This window comes from Lagenorhynchus albirostris, chromosome 1 (genome assembly GCF_949774975.1).
Source record: "Lagenorhynchus albirostris chromosome 1, mLagAlb1.1, whole genome shotgun sequence".
Taxonomy (NCBI): Eukaryota; Metazoa; Chordata; class Mammalia; order Artiodactyla; family Delphinidae; genus Lagenorhynchus; species Lagenorhynchus albirostris.
In genome coordinates, this window is record NC_083095.1 from 126,315,598 (window position 1) to 126,334,628 (window position 19,031).

Here is a 19,031-nt window from a genome sequence, read left to right on the forward strand (position 1 = left end):
GAAGAGAAAGGCACTCCCTCAGGACTCACACCCAAGGTGGTGACTATAGTTAAGGCGAGACAGTTGGGCCTCATGAAGGCCCTTCATCCTGGCTCTGCGCCCCCCAGGATCTTCTGGGAGGAGTGACCTTCCCACCGCAGAGAGACCCACTGCCAACTCTGGATGGCCCAAGTTCACGGAGAAGTGGAGTCCGAGGCTGCATTAGTGATGAGTAACTTCACAGCTGGTGGGTTCCGTTCAGAAACCCAGAAGGACTCACAGACAACGGGAGCCCTGGGCATTCGCCCCCTGCTCCCTTCGTTCTGGTTCAGCCCTTTCAGAAAGGCCATGGCAGAAGGGCCTCAGCATGGATGCTGGAGGCCCTGCTCCTGCAGAGCTAGAGGTGACTGGGATCTGTCAGGTAAAGGTCTCACAGCTGGGACCTATCACTATCAGGTCAACGATTCATGCTTTTCTTTTTATGACCACTCTAAGGTACTTAATGGGAACTGACTTCTGCCTTGATTGTAAACCTTAACACATTCTCGACTTGCATTTTGCCTTGGGGAGACAGTCTTCCTGCACTCAAACCTGAAAACACAACAACAGCTGCCCTAGAGTCTAGAAGCATCAACCGAAACACATTTCAGGTTGGGGTGCATTGCTTGTCATTTATTCCGCCTGCTTATCGAGAGCTTGTGACGTGCCAGGTATGGCGCTGGACGTGGTGGATGCCAGGCTGGAGAGGCAATGGCCCCTGACTGTGCCTGAGTCAGCATAGAATATGCACAGACAGGCCCCTGGCCTCAGGTGTGGGCAGGTTCTGGATCCCTCAGGTCCCCTCCTTGCCCACCACCTGCCAGCCACCCTTCAGCTCTGGCTCTTACCCAGGTACGCGCCATGGTTCTTGAGCTCCTCGGGGAACTCCTTCAGGTAGGACTCTCGGAGAGGAATGACCTTCCCGCCGCTGGTTTCCTTTAGCACAGCTCCATTCCAGTCATAGGCACCAACGGCTCCCAGCAGAATCCCGTCCTGACATTGGGAAGGGGATGCACATCAGCTCGTGTCCCCCAGGTGCCCCTTGCCGGGAAGCTGCACCACATCCGCAACCATGAAGCATCCATCTGCCCGTCCCCTCCGGCACCTTCTCCTGGGTTTGTTATTTAATAGCTCAACTTCCAGCCAGGATTCTTGGCTTTTGAAGGTGCCTAGGAACTTTGAAGGAATGTTCTAGAAACAAACTCCAACTCCAGGACCAAAGCTCCATTCCGTTTTGGGCTTCAGAACCCGTCTAGGAAATCTCTTGTCGCCATCCCTTCCTTCTGACACTCCTTTAAGTGGTGTCCCTATGCTTTTCCTCCTTCCCATTTCTTCGTAGTGTCTGAGTTGCTTTCCTGAGTGTGTAAATCCTACTTCTTCATTTCTTCAGTAAAAAGCCCCTGTGTGTCTATCTTGTGTCAGACACTTGCTTGGTGCTGGGGATACTGTTCCTGCCCTCACAGATTCTAAATAAATATACAAATAAACATAATACTTGCAAACTGTGGTAAATGCCACACAATGAGGGATATGATAAATGTCATGGTGAGGTTGAATTTAGATTGGGAGGGGGCTCAGGAAAAGCGTTTTGAGCAAGTGATGCTTACCCAGACACCCAGAGGGATGGGATTTATTTATTTCTTTTTAGCGATATTTAAGTTTAATTTAATACAAACATCACATACTTCTACCTTCTCGGAAATGGTTGCTTCATCTTAACTAAGGAAATGGAAAACTATTATGACGTAAGTCTTCATTCTGTGATTTGTGTGTTTGGACAAGTTTAGGCAGACAGCAAAAGCTCCAGAGGTCCTGCCACCAAACCTACAGCATTGTGCAAATGTCCTGAGGCTGGAGAGAGTTCAGAGCCTTTGGCTTGAGGAACTGAAAGCTGTTTGATGGGGCTGGAGCCTTGAGTAAGAGGGCAAGGTGGCTCAATATGAGGCTAGACAGATAAGCCAGGTCCACATTTGTGACAGCCAGCACCCCAAGGACAGGAGCTGGTCTTTAGTCGCAGGGTAAGCGGATGCTGTGATGCCTGGGCAGGAAGATGGAGAGCTCTGGCTCCTTGAGGGGAAGCCTCCAGGGTCATTTCCAAGGACTGGGTCCACTCACTCCCTGTGTTTCCCCTGCACCCTATCCCCACCCCCACCCCCCCAAACCATCCACATAACTAGTGGGTACAGGAAGACAAACAGCAAGCACTCAGAAGAGGAAGAGAAGTGACTAGGGACAATGAAGGGCTGAGGAGGGGGCGTGGAAGCAGGGAGGGGCGGCCTTCCTGGGTCACCTTGGTGATCATGTGCCAGGGGCATCCAGCTTTGCCTCCCAGCTTTGGGCTGTTAAAGCACAAGCTGGTGAGGTCACCTCTCTCCCACTGAGCCCTGCTTCAACCCAGCTGGTCGGTGGGATTTGCGGTTTCCCCACCACTTGTGGTCCAAGGCACTCAATTTCTCCTTGCCCCCAAAGCAATGGTGCCAATAGAAAAATGTGACTCTGGCCTTGGGACGATCAGAGCCATAACTAAACACACAGGCGGAATCCCCAGGCACTAATTTCATTACTGGCAGTGGAGAGGGCAAGATTGTGAACCATAATAAGCTAAGCTTCCTTTTCTCACTTCCAAGGTGTCACTTTAAAGAGTAAAGTTGATCATATATAAGGATTTAAAAAATCCTAATATTCTAGAGGTAGAACTGACTGTTCAGACAGGATGTTTTTACAGCTATAAATAAGCTGCTCTTGGGTGAGTCCGATGTGCTGGGTTGTGTTTAAAGTCTCACTTTCTCATTAGCTTTCTCCCTCCCACTCTGTGTGCCTCAGCCTGGGAGAGTCTGACAATCTGCGGGGTCCAGGATCCGGGCCAGGGCCTCAGGGACTCGCGCCAACATTCCTTGCACTTGGGGTGTGCTCCATTCTTTGAGGGACCCTTTCTCATCCAGTCACTCATTTATGGAGACAAGTGGGACAGATATTCATTATCTGCACTAATGAGCACCCGAGGTTCAGAGAGGGAAAGGGAGTTGCCCGAGGTCACACAGCAAGTCAGAAGCAGGGCTGGGATGGGGTTGGTCAGAGGAGAAAATGACTATCTGCTTCGCCAGAAGCCCCTAGATTCTGCTTCTGATGCAACAGCAGACCAGTCTCTGCTTCACGGGGAGGCCTTTGAAGATGAATGTCTGGCTTTGTAGATGACCGGAAGCCTTTGCAACGTACTGAGAAGGGCTGGCTCAACCTGGGTGCCTGGGATTCAGCTGGGGAGACCTCATGCTGACTCACCACATGTGGGGCTGGGGAATTCCATCGGGATTTCTGCATTTGGCAGCACTGGGCAAGGGTGAGGGTCCCAGGCTCTCACCTTGTGCCATTCTACCCGGCAGTGGCTCTAGGCTTGCGCTCTAGTGAGAGGCCATTTCCTGAGCAGGGTCTCCTGGGGGCCCTGCTGTGCGTGGAGAGGGCGCACTGAGGAGTGGGCGGGCTGAGAGGGCAAGCCACGGCCACCAAGGCAAACCTCAGGTTGTCACAATCTTTTTCCAGTTGGGGGAGCCCAGACATTTTGAGTTGGGAAAAAATCTGGAAGGGTGGAGCTGAAAAAAAGGACAAAAGCTTTGACAGAAGAAGCCAGGCATACAAGCCAAGCTGGAAAACAAACAGCAGGGCATCTGGGGAAGAGCCGTGTCCCATGCCCCAGGCCCGGCACCGGCTCCCTGACTTACGGCCTCCTTTCCTACGAGGCCTCTGGGGCCCCCACCAGATATTACCAGGGTGTAGCTGGGTGGCCTTGCACAGATGGACTCTCGGCACCAGCTGACTTTCCTGGTGCTCTGTGAAGAAATGAGGACACAAGCTTGGTGGCCTTCAGGAGGTCGAAGGCCAAGTCTGTGCCCTCCCTGAGGACGACCTGTACCTGTATTTGCCTGAGCCTGGCACTCACCATCAGATCCTGCCAGCTCAGCTCTCAGCTGCCCTCTGACCAGCCCTGCAGCAGTGTTACCTTCCCAGCTGAGCTGAGTGCTCCCTGGTGTGTGGCCATATCTCCCCAAACTCCATGTTCCAGCTAGTCCCTGTCCCCAGCCAGGGTCGGGTCACATCCCCAGCACAGGAAGCAGTGCTTCCCAGCTGCGGGTGGTTTAGCCCCCCCAGGCAGTATTTAGCGGTGCCTGCAAACAGCTCTGGCTGTCCCAGCTGGGGGTGGTGTTGAGGTTACTATGGCCTCTGGTGGGTAGAGGCAGGACAGCCCCGCAGCAAAGACGTAACCAGCCCAGGGGGTCGAGAGGTTGAGAATCCCTGGCCTGGGGGTTAGAGCATGATCTCTGGTGTCAGACGTTCCTGAGTTCCACTTCTAGCTCCAAAACTTCTAGCTGTGTGACCTTGGGAAAGTTCCTCACTCTCGCCTAGCCTAAGGGTCCTCAGCTGTAAATAGTCCTGTGGTGAGAGCTAGCATTCTGAATCCTTGGCAGGGCACCTGGCAGCCAATAAGGACTGGGTACATAGTAGTTCTTCTCATTCATTAATTCACCCATAAAGCGCTTCCAGGGAGGCAGGAGGCAAAGAATCAGATCTCATAGTCACGTTGGACCCACATATGAGTCACTACAGCCGCCTGTGAGGAATGATCTGATAGAGGCAAGGACGACTTATTCTGAGGACCCACTGGAGGGGGTGACCAGCCGAGGGGGTGGGTGGGTGCATGGTGGAGTTAGGAAAGGATTTTAAGAAAACCTTACTTGACTTAGTAGGAAGTCTCGAAATGCACACTTCCAATTCCAAGCCTCAAGATTCAATTCCACACATACTTTTCAGACATCTGCTCAAAGACTGAGGTTCACAGAGGTTAAATGATCTGTCTGAGGCCACACGGCCAGGCAGTGCTTTCCTCCGGCCTGGTAGTAATGGAATGAGAACACCAGATGCTAGTAGTTCTTGGCATTGGAGAGGCAGGACTGTGGAGGTAGGTGGAGGTGGCCCCCGGTGGTTCTGTTCACAGGGAGACCACCTAGAGGGCACCGAGGGCTGGCCTCCTCCCCCAGCCTCCCTTGCCTGCATGTCCATCACCAGAGTGGCCATGGGGCGGGCAGGACTCTGTTCCCAAGAGCCCCTTCTAAGGCAAATGCATCATTAAGAGGGTGGGTTATGCTTTAACTAGCTGCTCAGATTCTCTCAGTAGAAGATGTTTCCAACAAGCCTCAAGTGGAGCCTGAGGAAGGGATGAGTGCCCGGAGGCTTAGATGGGGTTGGGCAGGAAAGACTCAGAAACAGGCCTGCAACGTTTCTGTGGAGAGGGGTCCCGCACCATTTGTGTTGCTGGAAGACAGTGGTCAGGGCACGAGGAGGGGGCGTCGAGAAGCGGGTGTGGGGAGCAAAGGGCACGCTGTTACTTGACTACTCATTCCAGATCAGAGGGTGGGTTATTTCTACTCAGAGGTCCTGGAACAAGGCCCAGGAGTGAGGCGCTGGGCACCAGGGCACAGCCTGAGGACATGGGGCTGGGCTTCAGACGACCTCAATGAACCAGAAATGATTCCTGCCACCAGAAGTCAACTTGTAAACAATCCAGACCAGCATGGTGGCAGACTTCGGCTACCATGTCCTGGCCTCATATGGGGGCAGCCCTGACTGCCTGCCCCAGAGCTGGCAGGGGCAAGAGTCCACCGCCTAGGGCTAAGAGGACTCAGAAGGGCTTTACAGCCTTTAGGTGTCAACCCCTCATTTCACCATTATGGATGAGTTTCTTTTATTTTTGATTGAATCAGATCTGCAAAGCGAATTCAAATGCAAAACTCTTAGGAGAGATGGCAACTTTAAGGCTTCAACAGCTGAGAACCTTACATACTAGCCAGTCCATAGCCCCAGGAGGGCTGCTGAAAAGGGCACAGGCTGAAGAGGCAGCGGGTGGCTGGGGCTGTTGGTCTGGGAATAAGACTCACCCCCAACCCGTCCCCTTGGCTTGTTTCAAATGTAACTGAGGCCGGGCCTGCCGGACCATCAGTGTGTAGTTTAAAGGAAAAATCATCTGTTCCTATCTTGGGTGAGTGGTCAAGTCTTTTGTGTAGACAAGACCCACCCTAATAAAACTGCTTCCTTCTGTAAAATTTTGGTATTGGGGAGATTTATGGAGTGCAGTGTAGGAAAGTCCATCACGGAAGGGGGCTCCCCTGCAGCTCCATCCATCACCACAGGCATCAATTATATATGGTCCTCTTCCTTCCTTCACACCTTGTGGCCCATGGGGATTACAGACTTAGAGGTATGGATCCCTTCTGCAAGCTTTCTGGCAGATTCATGCAGCTTTTTCTTGGTTACCCAGCTTGACAGGGAGTTCATCACCTCAGCAAGCAGCCGGCACTTAGCGGCCTTTGCATTCATTTCCAAATGCTAATGGAACCATTGGCTTACAAATCCATTCTGAAATGTGGCCAGGGATCCATAGCTAATTTTCCTGATGGTAATTTCTGGAATATTCTCTTTCCCCTTTTTGCTAATCAGGACTAGAGTTTCCTGGGGCTCCAGGTCCCTGGGTTTTCCCAGCAGCTCTGAACTTTGGCCATCAGCCTGGAATGCAATGCCTGTGGCCTGGAGCTTTAGTGCATCCGGAGGCCAGGGAAGGTCTTGGGGCCTCCTCTCCTAACCTGGGCTCTGGTCCTTCCTTCCTCTTGTTGCTTTCACCCTTCCTAACTTGAAGGCTTCTTTCATTGCTAGGTAAGATGGCAGCAGACCAGGTTATCAGACCCTGGGCCTTTCCTCTGCCATTTGTGAACATTCTACTGGGTCCTTCCCCTGGGACTAGGGATCTTTCCTTCTGACAGCTCAACCGGCCCAGGGCAGCTGAAGACCCTTTCAGCACATTTGTAGGAAACAGCTGCCTGAGGCTGTCTGTGGAGCATTTCCAGGGGAGATGGAGCCCAAGGGTTCACACAGGAGATGGACTCACTCGGGCTCAGGACCAGTTCTGGGCAAAGCTGAAAGGCCAGACCTTCCTGTCTCCATTTCCCAGAGAGGTCCGACTGACCCTGAGAGCTGCGGGGTTGGACTCCGAGGGACAGGACAGCTGTGGCCAATTATTTTATTTTATTTTAAAAATAAATTTATTTATTTATTAATTTTTGGCTGCGTTGGGTCTTTGTTGCTGTGCACAGGCTTTCTCTAGTTGTGGCGAGCGGGGGCTACTTTTCATTGCGGTACACGGGCTTCTCATTGCGGTGGCTTCTCGTTGTGGAACACGGGCTCTAGGTGTGCGGGCTTCAGTAGCTGTGGCACGCGGGCTCAGTAGTTGTGGCTCACGGGCTCTAGAGCACAGGCTCATTAGTTGTGGCACATGGGCTTAGTTGCTCCGCGGCATGTGGGATCTTCCTGGACCAGGGCTCGAACCCGTGCTCCCTGCATTGGCAGGTGGATTCTTAACCACTGCGCCACCAGGGAAGCCCCTGTGGCCAATTATGATGGCATCAGCAGCCTGGAACTGAAAAACCTCTGTGCTCTAAAATAGCAACCCAATGGTCAGTCACAGCTCCAGACAGCCCACCATCATTGCACAATTCCTTTGGATTTGGAAGGATTTTATTCATTTAGAAAATTTAAAAAAAAGTATAAAAGAGTCTCAGATTCAAATGTAATCACTGTCTCTTTCAAAGTCCTACCAGATAAAAACTTCCAGATGTCTGTCACTTGAAAACAAGACATGGGGTGATAGAAGAACTGGGGTCTGTATCTACAGGGTGGGGAGAGGCACTCTGGTTTCTCTGATTAGGAGACGAGAAGAAGAGTTGAGCACGTGGAAGAAGCTGCACAGGGCAGCACATGACCTTGACCTCAATAACAAGCTGGGGCTCTGAGCTCCTGGTCTCTCCCCTGCAGCCGGGGGACTCACTGATCCTGCAAGGACTCAACTTGTTGACACAATCTGCTGCTTGGGCCACTGTCAGGGTTCAGCTGAACTCCCCCGAATCCCTGAAGCTTGTCTTAACCTCCCTTCTCTTTAGGTTCCCTGATTCCTGGGCACACACAGATCACAGTATTAGAAGCAGGAGACTGAACTTACCATTTAAGAGTCTTTCTCCCTAACTAGACTGTGAGCTGCTGTCAGCTGAAATGTTACCTTCGTCTCTCTATATATTGGGTTGGCCAAAAGGTTTGTTCGGGTTTTTCCCTCCGATGTTACGGAAAAACCCGAACGACCTTTTTGGCCAACCCAATACATCCCCAGTGCCTCGCACAGAGCTGGGCACACGGGGAGATGCTCAAAAAATGACCTCGGAATGGAAGATGGAGACGTGGGACATTCACTCTCTCTGGCTGTCCCCAACATCAGGGCTGCTCCGAGACCCGCTCCCCAACCCCGTCTGTGCTCAGACTTCCCCCAGGCCTGTGCACACAGCTTCCTCTCTTCTGCTTGCTGCCACCCATGGCTGCTGAAATCCTTGTCCTCAGGGGCCTGCCCGAGTGCCAGCCTCCCCCGATCCTTCCCTGACACCCCTCTCCCCTAGCCTGGACCTTTCCTTCTGTAAGATCCTGATCACATGTTGCTTTAATTAGTGTTAGATGAGTCCAGGTGGTTCCCCATTGAGCAGGGGGTCTCCACAGGGGCTCCGTGGATGGGGGGGGCCTCCTGAAGTTGAATGCCTGTACCCAGGAGAAGTCTGTAGTTTCTGTTATCTTACTCACCAAGCTCAGGACTGCGGTTCTGCGTTGTTTGCAAACTGACTCCTGTTTGGCAAGAATAATTTCCGCTTCCTTTTGATACCTTAGTTGCATTTGACAAATGCTTGTTGGATTTAACGAAATTGATTTTCCTTGCTGCATTTTCCAATCAGCCCTGACCCCAGAGTCAGGAGACCAGGGCTAGTCCAGCTGGAGCACAGGACTGGCCGCCTGACCTGTACGAATGGATGCCCTCATCCCTCCTGGTACTCGGCCCCTTACCCGCAGACTGGGAGCTCCTTGAGGGCAGGGCTCTCACCTCTGAACCTCCTGGCATCCAGCACAGGGCCCAGCACAGAAAAGGCAGTGAAAAGATTTGCTGACATAACCACTTAAAATGGGACAACGATTACCATCTGCCTACTTTGCAGGGCTGTTTCTGAGCATGAATGAGGCACAGAAATTTTCTGGAAAAATTAAAGTGCTCGGCACATATTACATGACTGTTATCAATATAGGGCAGTTATATTTATATTTTGCTGTATTCAAGCAGGCACGAGACAGTCCAGATGCAGCTCAGGAAACGCTGAGTGTGAGTCGCGTTTCCATCCATCTGCCTGCTGTCTGCTGTGCATCTGTCCCCCTCCCTCCGTCTTGAGATCTATGACTGAGGCCCCCTTAGATTCCAAATGCTCTCACGGAGCAGCTGCTCGTTGTTGGGGAGAGAGCATGAGACTAATATTTCTCTCACTTCTGTCACTTCAGCAGGTCACTCAACCTTCCTGGGACTTGGCTTCTTTATCTGCAAACTGGGAACAAGGAATCCTGCCCTGTCCACCTCACAGAGGAGCTGGGAGAATTCGGTGGGTTACTGAAAGTGATATATAAGTGGGATGGACTGATAGGCATTTTCTGGCAAATTAGGAGGCGCAAGTCCACTCCCATGGGGGCCAGCCTGGGCAGAGCTTATGCACGCAAACCCAGGACACCTGTCTGTCCAAAGCATGCCACGGGGGCATGTGCTGATACTGACAACACAGGCTTTCCCTGCATGGTACTCCCAGGCGGGGCTATACCCCAAACAGCTTATAAAGCATGTAGCCACGGACTCCTCTGTCCCTCTGGCAATCCTATAAGGTTTCAGCCTCATCTTGAGAATCAGAACCAGGTGAAGCACATGCCCCAGACAGAACATGACCCTTGTGACACCATATGTCTGCTTGGGACCTCTGCAACACGATGCTGAGTCCGCAAAGAGAGAAGCCCACATGGGCTGCCTTCCAGAGCACACCTGGCACATCTGGACACCCTCCCAACATCGTTGCAGGGCCGTGCCCCTGCACACACAGGCCACCTGGGGCATGCAGGGCACTATTAGAGCCCAGGCAAGTGGTTTCGCCATGTTGACCTAGTTTTTGCATGAAGTTCTATGGACTGAATGGGACCCTTGGTCCTGGTGGGACACGTCCCCATGCATGGGGGGGGGCTTGAGACAGCTTATTATACGTTGATGACCTTGACATCCCTCTTCCACCCACAGAAGACGAGAGGCAGAGAGACCCCAAGAAAGGGGGATGAGAGACAGCCCAAGAACAGGGAGAGGATGACCCAGAGAACTGGGAAGAGTGAGAGGGCAGGAGGGCAGCTCTAAACCCATCCTTACCTCCACTATGTGAGAGGAAAAGCCCGTCTGTGACATCTCCAGCCCGAAGGAGGTTTCATTCTTGTTGGTGCCTGAAACAGAGGGACAGAAAGATGTTAGCTCCGCACCTGATTTCTTAGCACCAGACATGCCTGCAGCTCAGTCCCCAGCACCTGTGACCCGGAAGCACTTGCAGGGAGGTGAGAGGGGGCCCCGGGCCTGAACCAGCTCATCTGCCCCAGCAGCAGGCACCTTCCAGGTGGCCGTGTAGGTTTATTATTAGCAGCTCACTCCCTGCTGAAAAGGACTTGAAACGATTTATATTACAGGGCACGCATACTATAGGGATATCAACAAAGGGGAAAGATCCAGAAAAGTGCACGGAAAGAAATAATCTGCATTGTTGGCAAGAAATGGAATTTCCCACTTTGTTCATTCCTACTGTTCACCAGATTTGGTTCCAGATGCTTCTGGATGGTTCCCAAATATCAAATTGACCCTTAGGAGGAAGACCTGTCACCACCACAGATTTGCAAAGGAATCCCATGCGTGCTGAAAGGTCCTCCCTGCACAGGGCCTCCTGATGTGTCATTGGAGCCAATGTTCTCGTCACGCAAGGCGACCATTTCGAGAATAAACTCACTGATTTGGACGTTTAATTCTAAGGTGAGGGTCAAACAGGTTCATACTTTCTATTCCTTTATCATGGGTTATGAGGGCTTTTCTTCTCTTTCCCTGTGTCTGTGGCTCGCCATTTCCAGTGCAGAGCAGACTGCTTGGGCTCTGGGATGCCGCCCTCTATCTCTTTTGAAAATCCTCCCATATGGTAGAGCCCAATATGGCAAGGGCCCCTCTACAGCAATATATGGTGCAAACGAGACCCACGCAAATCAAAACTGGAGTTTGAATTATTAAGGAGGGAGGCAATCTGAGGAAACCCCACAAAAAGGTGGAGTGGGAGCAGTGGGACTTGGGGGGCGAGCGTTTCAGGCGGTGGAGCCTGGCTCAGCTGGGCTCAACTCAAGTTGCCAGATAAAATATGAGACGCTCAGTTAAATTCGAATTTCAGACAAACAACTAATGGTTTTTTAGTACAAGTCGGCCACAAATGTTGTATTTTATATTTGCTAAGTCTGGCAATGCTCGTTCAAACCCCAATTCCTTCCTGAGCTGTCGGAGCTCTGGCAAGTCATTTGGTCCCTTCGAGCTGCTGTTTCCTCCACAGTAAAAGGAGGGGCTGTTTGGAAAGTGCAGAGCCTCACATCCAGCACAGGAGCGCTCCAGTGTTAGTGGTCATCACAAAGGGAGGACTCTCGCTAAACCCTCCCATCCCGGGGGGCGGGGGCGGCTGGATTTCGCTCTGTGGGCTTCACCTGCTGTGAGCCCAGGAGCCGTGAGCCCAGGAGCCTGGACCCCTCTCGAGAAGCAGCGCTCACCTTCCAAGCTGAAGATCCTGTCCCCCAGGGCGTCGACAATGTCCTTCAGGGCCGCCTCATCAGTGACGTTGAAGAAGTGCTTGTCATCGGGGTCACTGGCGATGTATTTGATTTCGTTTAGAAAAGCTTCTGGATTGATCCCCCTGCGGTTGTAGTAGCCCAGGACCTGCCAGGGAACAGGGGCAGGGGCGACAAACCGGGACATGGCACAGACCTCCCCACACACCCATGACCCCAGACTCGGACCCTGTTCTAAGACAGGGTTCTGGGGCTTGGGAGTGTTTTCCAGTTTTCGGAGGTTTCAGAACCTCCCTGGCAATGGAGAAAAAACACCCCACAGCTGTTGCAGATAAACCTGGGCAGGACAGAAAGGAGATTCTCAACGGCTCTTTAGGAGAAGGTGTAACAAGGAGAGGCCCATCTGAGGGCCTGGATGGCTGGTTCACTGCCCAGAACCACCCCCCACCCCAGAGTCCCCAAGGGGTTGATGGCGAAGCCTCTAGAGGGTGGGCAGGGGCAGGACAGGCAGGACAGGACTCACGGCCACAGCGTATCTGGTCACGTTGTCCCTCTCGCTTTGCTGGATCACCTCCTCCAGGTCTGGGCTGTCGTGGGACTCCCCATCCGTGATGACAATCATCACCTTCTTGGCCCCTTTCCTTCCACCCTTCTGGAAAGCCTCTGAGCTGGAACCCAAGCACAGGGGGAGGGTCACAGAGGAAGGTGGGGATGGGGCAGGCCTGGCGCTCCTACTGCCTCGAAGCCAGGGCTAAGCCCCTGGGCAACCCTACACGGTGTTGGGACCTCGAACCAAAGAAGCTGGATTGAGATGCCCAAACTACTCGTTCGCCAGCTGCTCAGATGCGTCTTAAATCTGCTTGTCTTTAAAGAGTGACTTTGAAAAGCCCCTCTCAAGTCCTGATCTTGCTGTTTTGGGGAAGCAGGGGGACGGGGTGGGTCTGGGAGGGGAGTTCAGGGTCAGGTGGAGACCTTTAGAGGCCCTAATTCCACGGTTCAAAAACCCAGCCACACATTAGAATCATCTGGGGAGTTAAAAAAAAAAAAGGGATGCCCAGGCCCCACCTGGACTCATGAAATCAGAATTTCTGGAGTGTGGCCTGGGCACCAGCATTTTTCAAAAGTTCTAATGAACATCGGAGTTGAGAACCACTTCCCTCAGTTCTGAAAAGGTGGCGTACCAGAGCAACTCAACAGCTAAACCACGCCGTTCCGTAAAACGTGTGTGACGAAGCCTGACAAAGTTCCGACGTTTCCCAGGAGAACCACTTTGATTCTACTTTGGGGACTGTTAAATATAAAATTCTATGACAAATATTTCTCTTTCTTGCTTTTTCTTTTGTTTTCAGTGGCCGGAGCAGGTGCTTGGCCTGCCTGCCGGGCAGTCCAACCAGGAGCCGGGGGGGCTGGCGCTCTACGGACTCTTGGAGCTGGTGACCCATCTACGAAGCAGGAAAAATTGGCTCCTGAACCATCACTGGCTCTTGGTGCCTGTGTGAGGCCAACTCTTCTTCAGACCATGAGGTTCTGAATTTTTCAATAAGGACCTAAAAATAAATGTTACCTTTAGATGCTGCAGTGAGTCCTCAAAGGTCTGACCCACAGGTTCAAGCACCATGATGTCAGGTTAAATCCCATCACCCTAAGGCTTTGGTTACCAGGGGTATCTTTTGTTACACAGCAAGCTGATGAGCTGGTGTGCGTGATTTAGATGTTAAGGAATTCACAAAACTTGGAATAAACTAGTTCAGAGCACCTTCAAGCTACCAGTTAAGAGAAACAGACCATCTGCCATTCTCTTAGCAATTCTATGATATTCTGGATATGCTGGCTTTAAAAACTCCTCTAATTTTAGTGTGAGGCGTGGACTGAAGGGGGGCAGAGGCACACTTGACATGACAAAATACAGAGAATATTTTGGGCTTAAGCCTGACTCAGTGGAGGGAGAATGCTGCTAGTCCTTCAAAGGACGCTCGAGATGCTTCCGTGACTTCATTGGAGGGCCAGGTCCAGGAACAAAACTCCAGAAGAAAAAATATGGCAGGGGAAGAGCAGGCTTTATTACATATGGAGCCAAGGAAATTTCAGGATCATATTTCCATAGAGTGGAATGGTGTGAATATCTGCAAGAATCTGTAATAGCATAAATATTGGCATGAATCATCAGATTTAAAATTGTGAATTTGTATTGTGTAAAAGACTTGGATTTGTTGCTTTGTAAATCAGACTATAACTTCCTGGAATGCAGTGAAAGCTTCATACTCACGACAGTTTCCATGAACCTGGAAGCCAATGTGACCCCGTGGAGAAAGGTCATATCACGTCTCCTTTCTGCTCAAAACCTGTCCTGGCTCCCATTTCTCCCAGGTCCTGATAATGGCCTGCGAAACCCCTGGTAATCCCTCTGAGCCCCTCCTCCTGCTGGAATCTTCACTGATCCTGGAACCACTAGGCATGCTCCTGTTTTAGGGCCTTTATCTGAGCTGCTCCCTCTTCTGGAACCTCCCCTGCCAGGCACCTGCTTGGCCAACTTCCTCACCTCCTTTAAGTCTCCACTCAAATGTCAGCTCTTGGTGAAGCCTTCCCCGACTACTTGGTTAATACTGATTAAATACCTGCCCTCCCCAACCTGCCTGACTGCCTTTACCAGACTCTATTTTTCCCCCATAGCTTGTATCTCCCTCTAGCATACTAGCTATTTATTTGTTTTTTTGCTTATTGTCTGCCTCACCCTCTAGAATATCAGCTTCACAAGGGCAGGATATTTATCTGCTTTGTTCACTGATCTATCCCAAGTGTCTAAAACAGTGTGAGGCACATAGTAGATGCTCAATAAAAAGTGTTGAGTGAATGAAGGTGGCATTGAAGCGCTGTCCTGCCCCCTCCCCTCAAAGCCACACATGGCTGCCAGACTCACCTTCATGCGCACATTTGATGATGACATTTAAGAACCTTCAGTGGCCAATCACGCTTGTTTTAGCTACAACGTTATAACTCTCACAATCTGACTCCAAACCATCTTTGCAGCTGCAGGGTTTACTACTCCCCAACACGAACCATGCTCAGAGCAAGGCTCTGAATGTAAACGTTCCTCAGCTTTCCCTCTCCTCTGCCGTTATTGGGGCAGAATGTCTTCTGTGGAATGTCTTCTCTCCATCTCTCCCTGCTGTAATCCTGGGGTCTGTCAGATATCCCCCATCTTGGCAGTCCTCTCTGATCCCTCCCTTGGAGCCCTCCTCTCTCATCCTCACTGAGTTAGGGTGACGCTTGCCAGAGCTCCCCTATTAAACCAGGGGTCACGGGTTACCCTCTTTATAACCCCTCAAGTCCATGGCCTGGATCTTTGTACTTTAGTAGGTACACAGAAAAAAAATGCATTATGAATAGCTGAGTGAGGAGAGAAAACCTTTTACCTTAAAAGACACCAGCTGTAATTTGGGACCCAGACTTGGCCGGGAAGATTAGATTTCAAAGTTCACTTGAGGTGTAGATCGCACACCCCAGCAGTGCTCGTGAGTCATGATGGTTCAAACTACTAGGTGAGTCACACACACTTGACCTGGGGGAGATGGGCTGCGAAATGAGATGGAAGCAGTGTGCTCCATCCCGGTGGGAGTCAGTTAGCTTCTCACTGATAGTTCAGTGGGCGTGGGCTTCCTCCGTTCCCCTGGCCACTTCACAAGAGCTTGCTTGGGGTCTCAGGGACTCACCCCCATGAGGGCCCATTTCTCATGAGGGTGAGTAAGAGCCATCTTTACACAGAGGGATGCTCATTTAGGAAAAATGCTTGAGCAGGTTTTATCAGTGAACAGAAATACACTGGTGGAGCAGTAACTTAATCATAAAGAGTAGCGAAGTTGGGTGACTCTCCTGGTAGTGCAGTGGTTAAGACTCTGCGCTTCCAATGCGGGGGGCCCGGGTTCGATCCCTGGTCAGGAAACTAGATCCCACGTGCGTGCCGCAACTAAGAGTTCTCATGCCAGAACTAAGAAGCCCATGAGCCACAACTAAGGAGCCTGCGAGCCACAACTAAGGAGCCTGCCTGCCACAACTAAGACCTGGTGCAACCAAATAAATAAATATTAAAAAAAAAGAGTTAATCTTTTGACCACATGAAATCATGTTACTACTAAATAGCTTTCACATTGTAGCATTCTGCTAAATGCTACATTCGACTAACCCTACGTGAGGTGGGATTATAAGGTAATGGGACGGTGGTCTCAATGAACATAGCAGAGCTCATATTCGTAGGTGTAAAATTTATACATTTAAAATCTAAATGTCTTGGACATAGTTATCGTAGGAGTTTAGGCCACAGCTGGAAAGATCTGGGGGAATTGACTTTAAAAATCATTCACTGATTCCAGTGGGGGTGAGTACAGTGTTCTGAGCCATGGCAGAGTTACTGGAATAAGCATGTAGCTACCTGTCTGGATGACTAGAGATAGCATTCATTATTATTGTGAGCTCTGGTGTGACGTTTAAGGGAACAGCCTCATTGCTCTACAATCTCAGATGTTAGATTTAACTATGTTCTTCGCATTCTACTGATGACCAACACCCCACAAGAAGATTCTGCCCTCATACAACCCACGCACTTTTCATAGGGTCTCTGTGGCAGAACATATTTCCTGAAGTTGACTGGAAATCCCAGCCCCAAAATGCTCTTCTGTAATGTGATCTTGCCATTCCTCCATCAAGAGGGGAAATTAAATTCTCTTCCCCTTGAACCTGGGCTGGCTTCAGTGACTTGGTCAATCAGAAGACTAGAGCAGAAGTTATATCCTGGGGCTTCTGCAGCTAGGTCATAGGCAGTCTCAGAGTCAGAGTTCCTGATGCTTGGGTTGCTTCCTCTCAAAGCCTGGCTGCCACACGGTGAGAGAGCCAAGCCACATGACTACGTGTGGGTGCTCAGATCACCAGCCTCAGCTGAGCTCCCAGCCAACAGCCAACATCCGCTGTCAGCCACATGAGTGTGCCATGCTGGATGTCCAGCCCAGTCGAAACTTCAGATGACAACAGCCCCAGCTGACATCAGCCTTCAACCACATGAGAGAACCCAAGGGAGAACTGATCAGTTGAGCCCAGCCAATGCCCAGAACTTTGAGGGATTAATTATTGTCTCTCCAGATACTAGATTTTGTGGGGCAGCAAAAAATAACTGTAACAGTATCTGAGATTTAGAAAATTAATTTTTTTTTTTTTTTTTTACCGAGCAAATTCAATGCCAAATGCCGTCCGGGTCTCTGTTCCTCCTCTCTGTTCAATGTGACTGGCAGCTTCCACCACATCTTTTACAGACCTGTAGTCATTGAGGTGAAATTCATGTACCACGTCTTCTCCGTACTGAACGACTCCAACCTGCAAGTTAGAGGAGAGGGAAACAGGACATCTTGATCCCTGAAGGCTGGCCCTTTGGTGATGAGGTTTCCTGGAGTCATCTCTCTGGGACGGTTCAGGAGTGAGGAGGGCTGGGGACCTTCCCAAGGGAGAGGAACTAAGCAGAAGGGAAGCAGGTTCTGCACAGTTCCAGGAATGAATGGCTGGCTTGGTGAGGCAGGTGGGAGGTGCATATTGAGAGAGGAGACTGTGATTTAAAGAAAGGCCCAGCAGATTGAGTTTCTTACTTAAAAAGACAAAAGTGGAGCATAGAATTGAAGTCTAAAATCTTAGGAGCAGTGTGGGTGGAGGGCCATGGCATTGTTCACCAAACTCTGGAACTAAGGTTCTTTCAAATTTGGAAAAGAAGTTTGAAATATTAATAAGACTCAAATATTAATAGCCTCGAAATAAAAACCTTAAAGAATAAGCAAAAACCTACCTATAGTAGGACTAGAATGAAAAAATGTCACTGTCGGATGGGCCCACAGAGTTTATTTGGTACAAGTGCATTTCCAATGCTGGACTTTCATCCACCGTACCCTAAAAGATGATCTCCCAGTGGTGGGGAACTCATTACTTCATGAGAAAGCCCACTCCCCTTTTAATGGCTCTAATTGTTACAAAATAATTTCTTAGATTGACCTGAAATCTGCCACCTTGTCAGTTCTAGTCATCGGTCCTCCTTTGGCCTGCCAAAACAATACGGAACAAATCTACCCCCTCGTTAGCCAGGCAGCATTTCAAATATGTGCCGGCAGCGCTGACCTCTTCCCCTGTCTCTTCTCCAAGATCGAAGTGTCTAATTCTCCCCTGTGCCTCACCCAGCAGGGTGCTAGTGTCTTCTCACTCTCTGGCTGATCAAAGTTTTTGTTAATATGTGGTGTCTCTCCCAGAGGACAGTGTTGGACCCACTCAGTGATGCCTCCCCTACACCGTCCCCTGATGTGCCCAGCAGAGATGGGTGTCCTGGGCTGCAGGGCCCTGAGGCTGGCCCTTTCACCTACACCTTTCTAGCACATGTACAGATGCTCCCCCCCACCCCAAGGCAGCATCTGCCATGGGTTTTGGGGGGGCCTTATTTGGAGGAGGAAAGAGTCCCCACCACACTCACCTGGATCTGCCCAGGGCCGATGTAAAACTTCTTCAGGATGTTGATGAGGAAGTGCTGAACCTCCACCCAGGGGTAGATGCTGTTTGAACCATCCAGGACAATGATGATGTCCATGTAGGTCTGGCACCCTGGGAAGTGGGAACATGGTCACAGCTACCCAAGGAGCCAGTGTCTGCAAATCTCTGATCCCCTGGATGACTGTCCAGGGAAGCCTGGCCTGGGAGCTGTCCTTGGGCTGAACATTTATTTGGGCAATGTGAGTGAGGAGCCCAGGAATTCCTGGCTCTGCCCCACCGTTCTGCACTGGCTGTCTGAACAAAGCATGAATGGAGCCCTACTGCCTCTGCTCCTCAACAGGGACTGACCGCCGTTAGCTGGCCAGTGTTTGGTAGGCAGCCAACAGTGCCCAAATCAGTACCTCATTATTGTATATTTTACTGTAATGGGTAGGCTGGCATTACCACTTTCAGCCCAAATGAATGGGTTTCACTTCTTAGGAGGGAGGCACGGTGTAATAGCTAGGAATGTGGAATCTGGCGTCAGACTGTTTGACCCCCGGCTTTGACCCTGGGCAAGTTACTTAACATCCTGGCATCGGTTTTCTCTTCTGTAAAAGAGGCATAACGATAGTAGAGGATTGCCACGAGGAATTAACAAGGTGATGCTTCTAGGGCTGAGCACAAGTAAATGCTCAAGAATCTTAGCTTATCCTCTTTTTATTATTTTTTTTAACCAAACCACTTTGTTAATGTAACAATGACATTATCAGGTCATTATCTTGCTGCTT

The 19,031-nt window shown here is 50.7% G+C and overlaps 1 protein-coding gene across 2 annotated transcripts in view; it reads right to left on the reverse strand.

Moving 5' to 3' along the window:
- The window catches only part of ITGA11 (integrin subunit alpha 11), a 125,473-nt gene that overhangs the window by 34,477 nt on the left and 71,965 nt on the right, over positions 1-19,031 (reverse strand). For both annotated transcript variants that reach the window (XM_060169791.1, XM_060169783.1), the window contains exons 6-11: positions 18,245-18,372; positions 16,964-17,112; positions 12,275-12,419; positions 11,734-11,899; positions 10,319-10,389; positions 867-1,011 (exon numbers count right to left, since the gene is read on the reverse strand). In XM_060169791.1, coding sequence (XP_060025774.1) covers positions 867-1,011; positions 10,319-10,389; positions 11,734-11,899; positions 12,275-12,419; positions 16,964-17,112; positions 18,245-18,372 — 804 coding nt within the window. The remainder of the gene's footprint in view (positions 1-866; positions 1,012-10,318; positions 10,390-11,733; positions 11,900-12,274; positions 12,420-16,963; positions 17,113-18,244; positions 18,373-19,031) is intronic.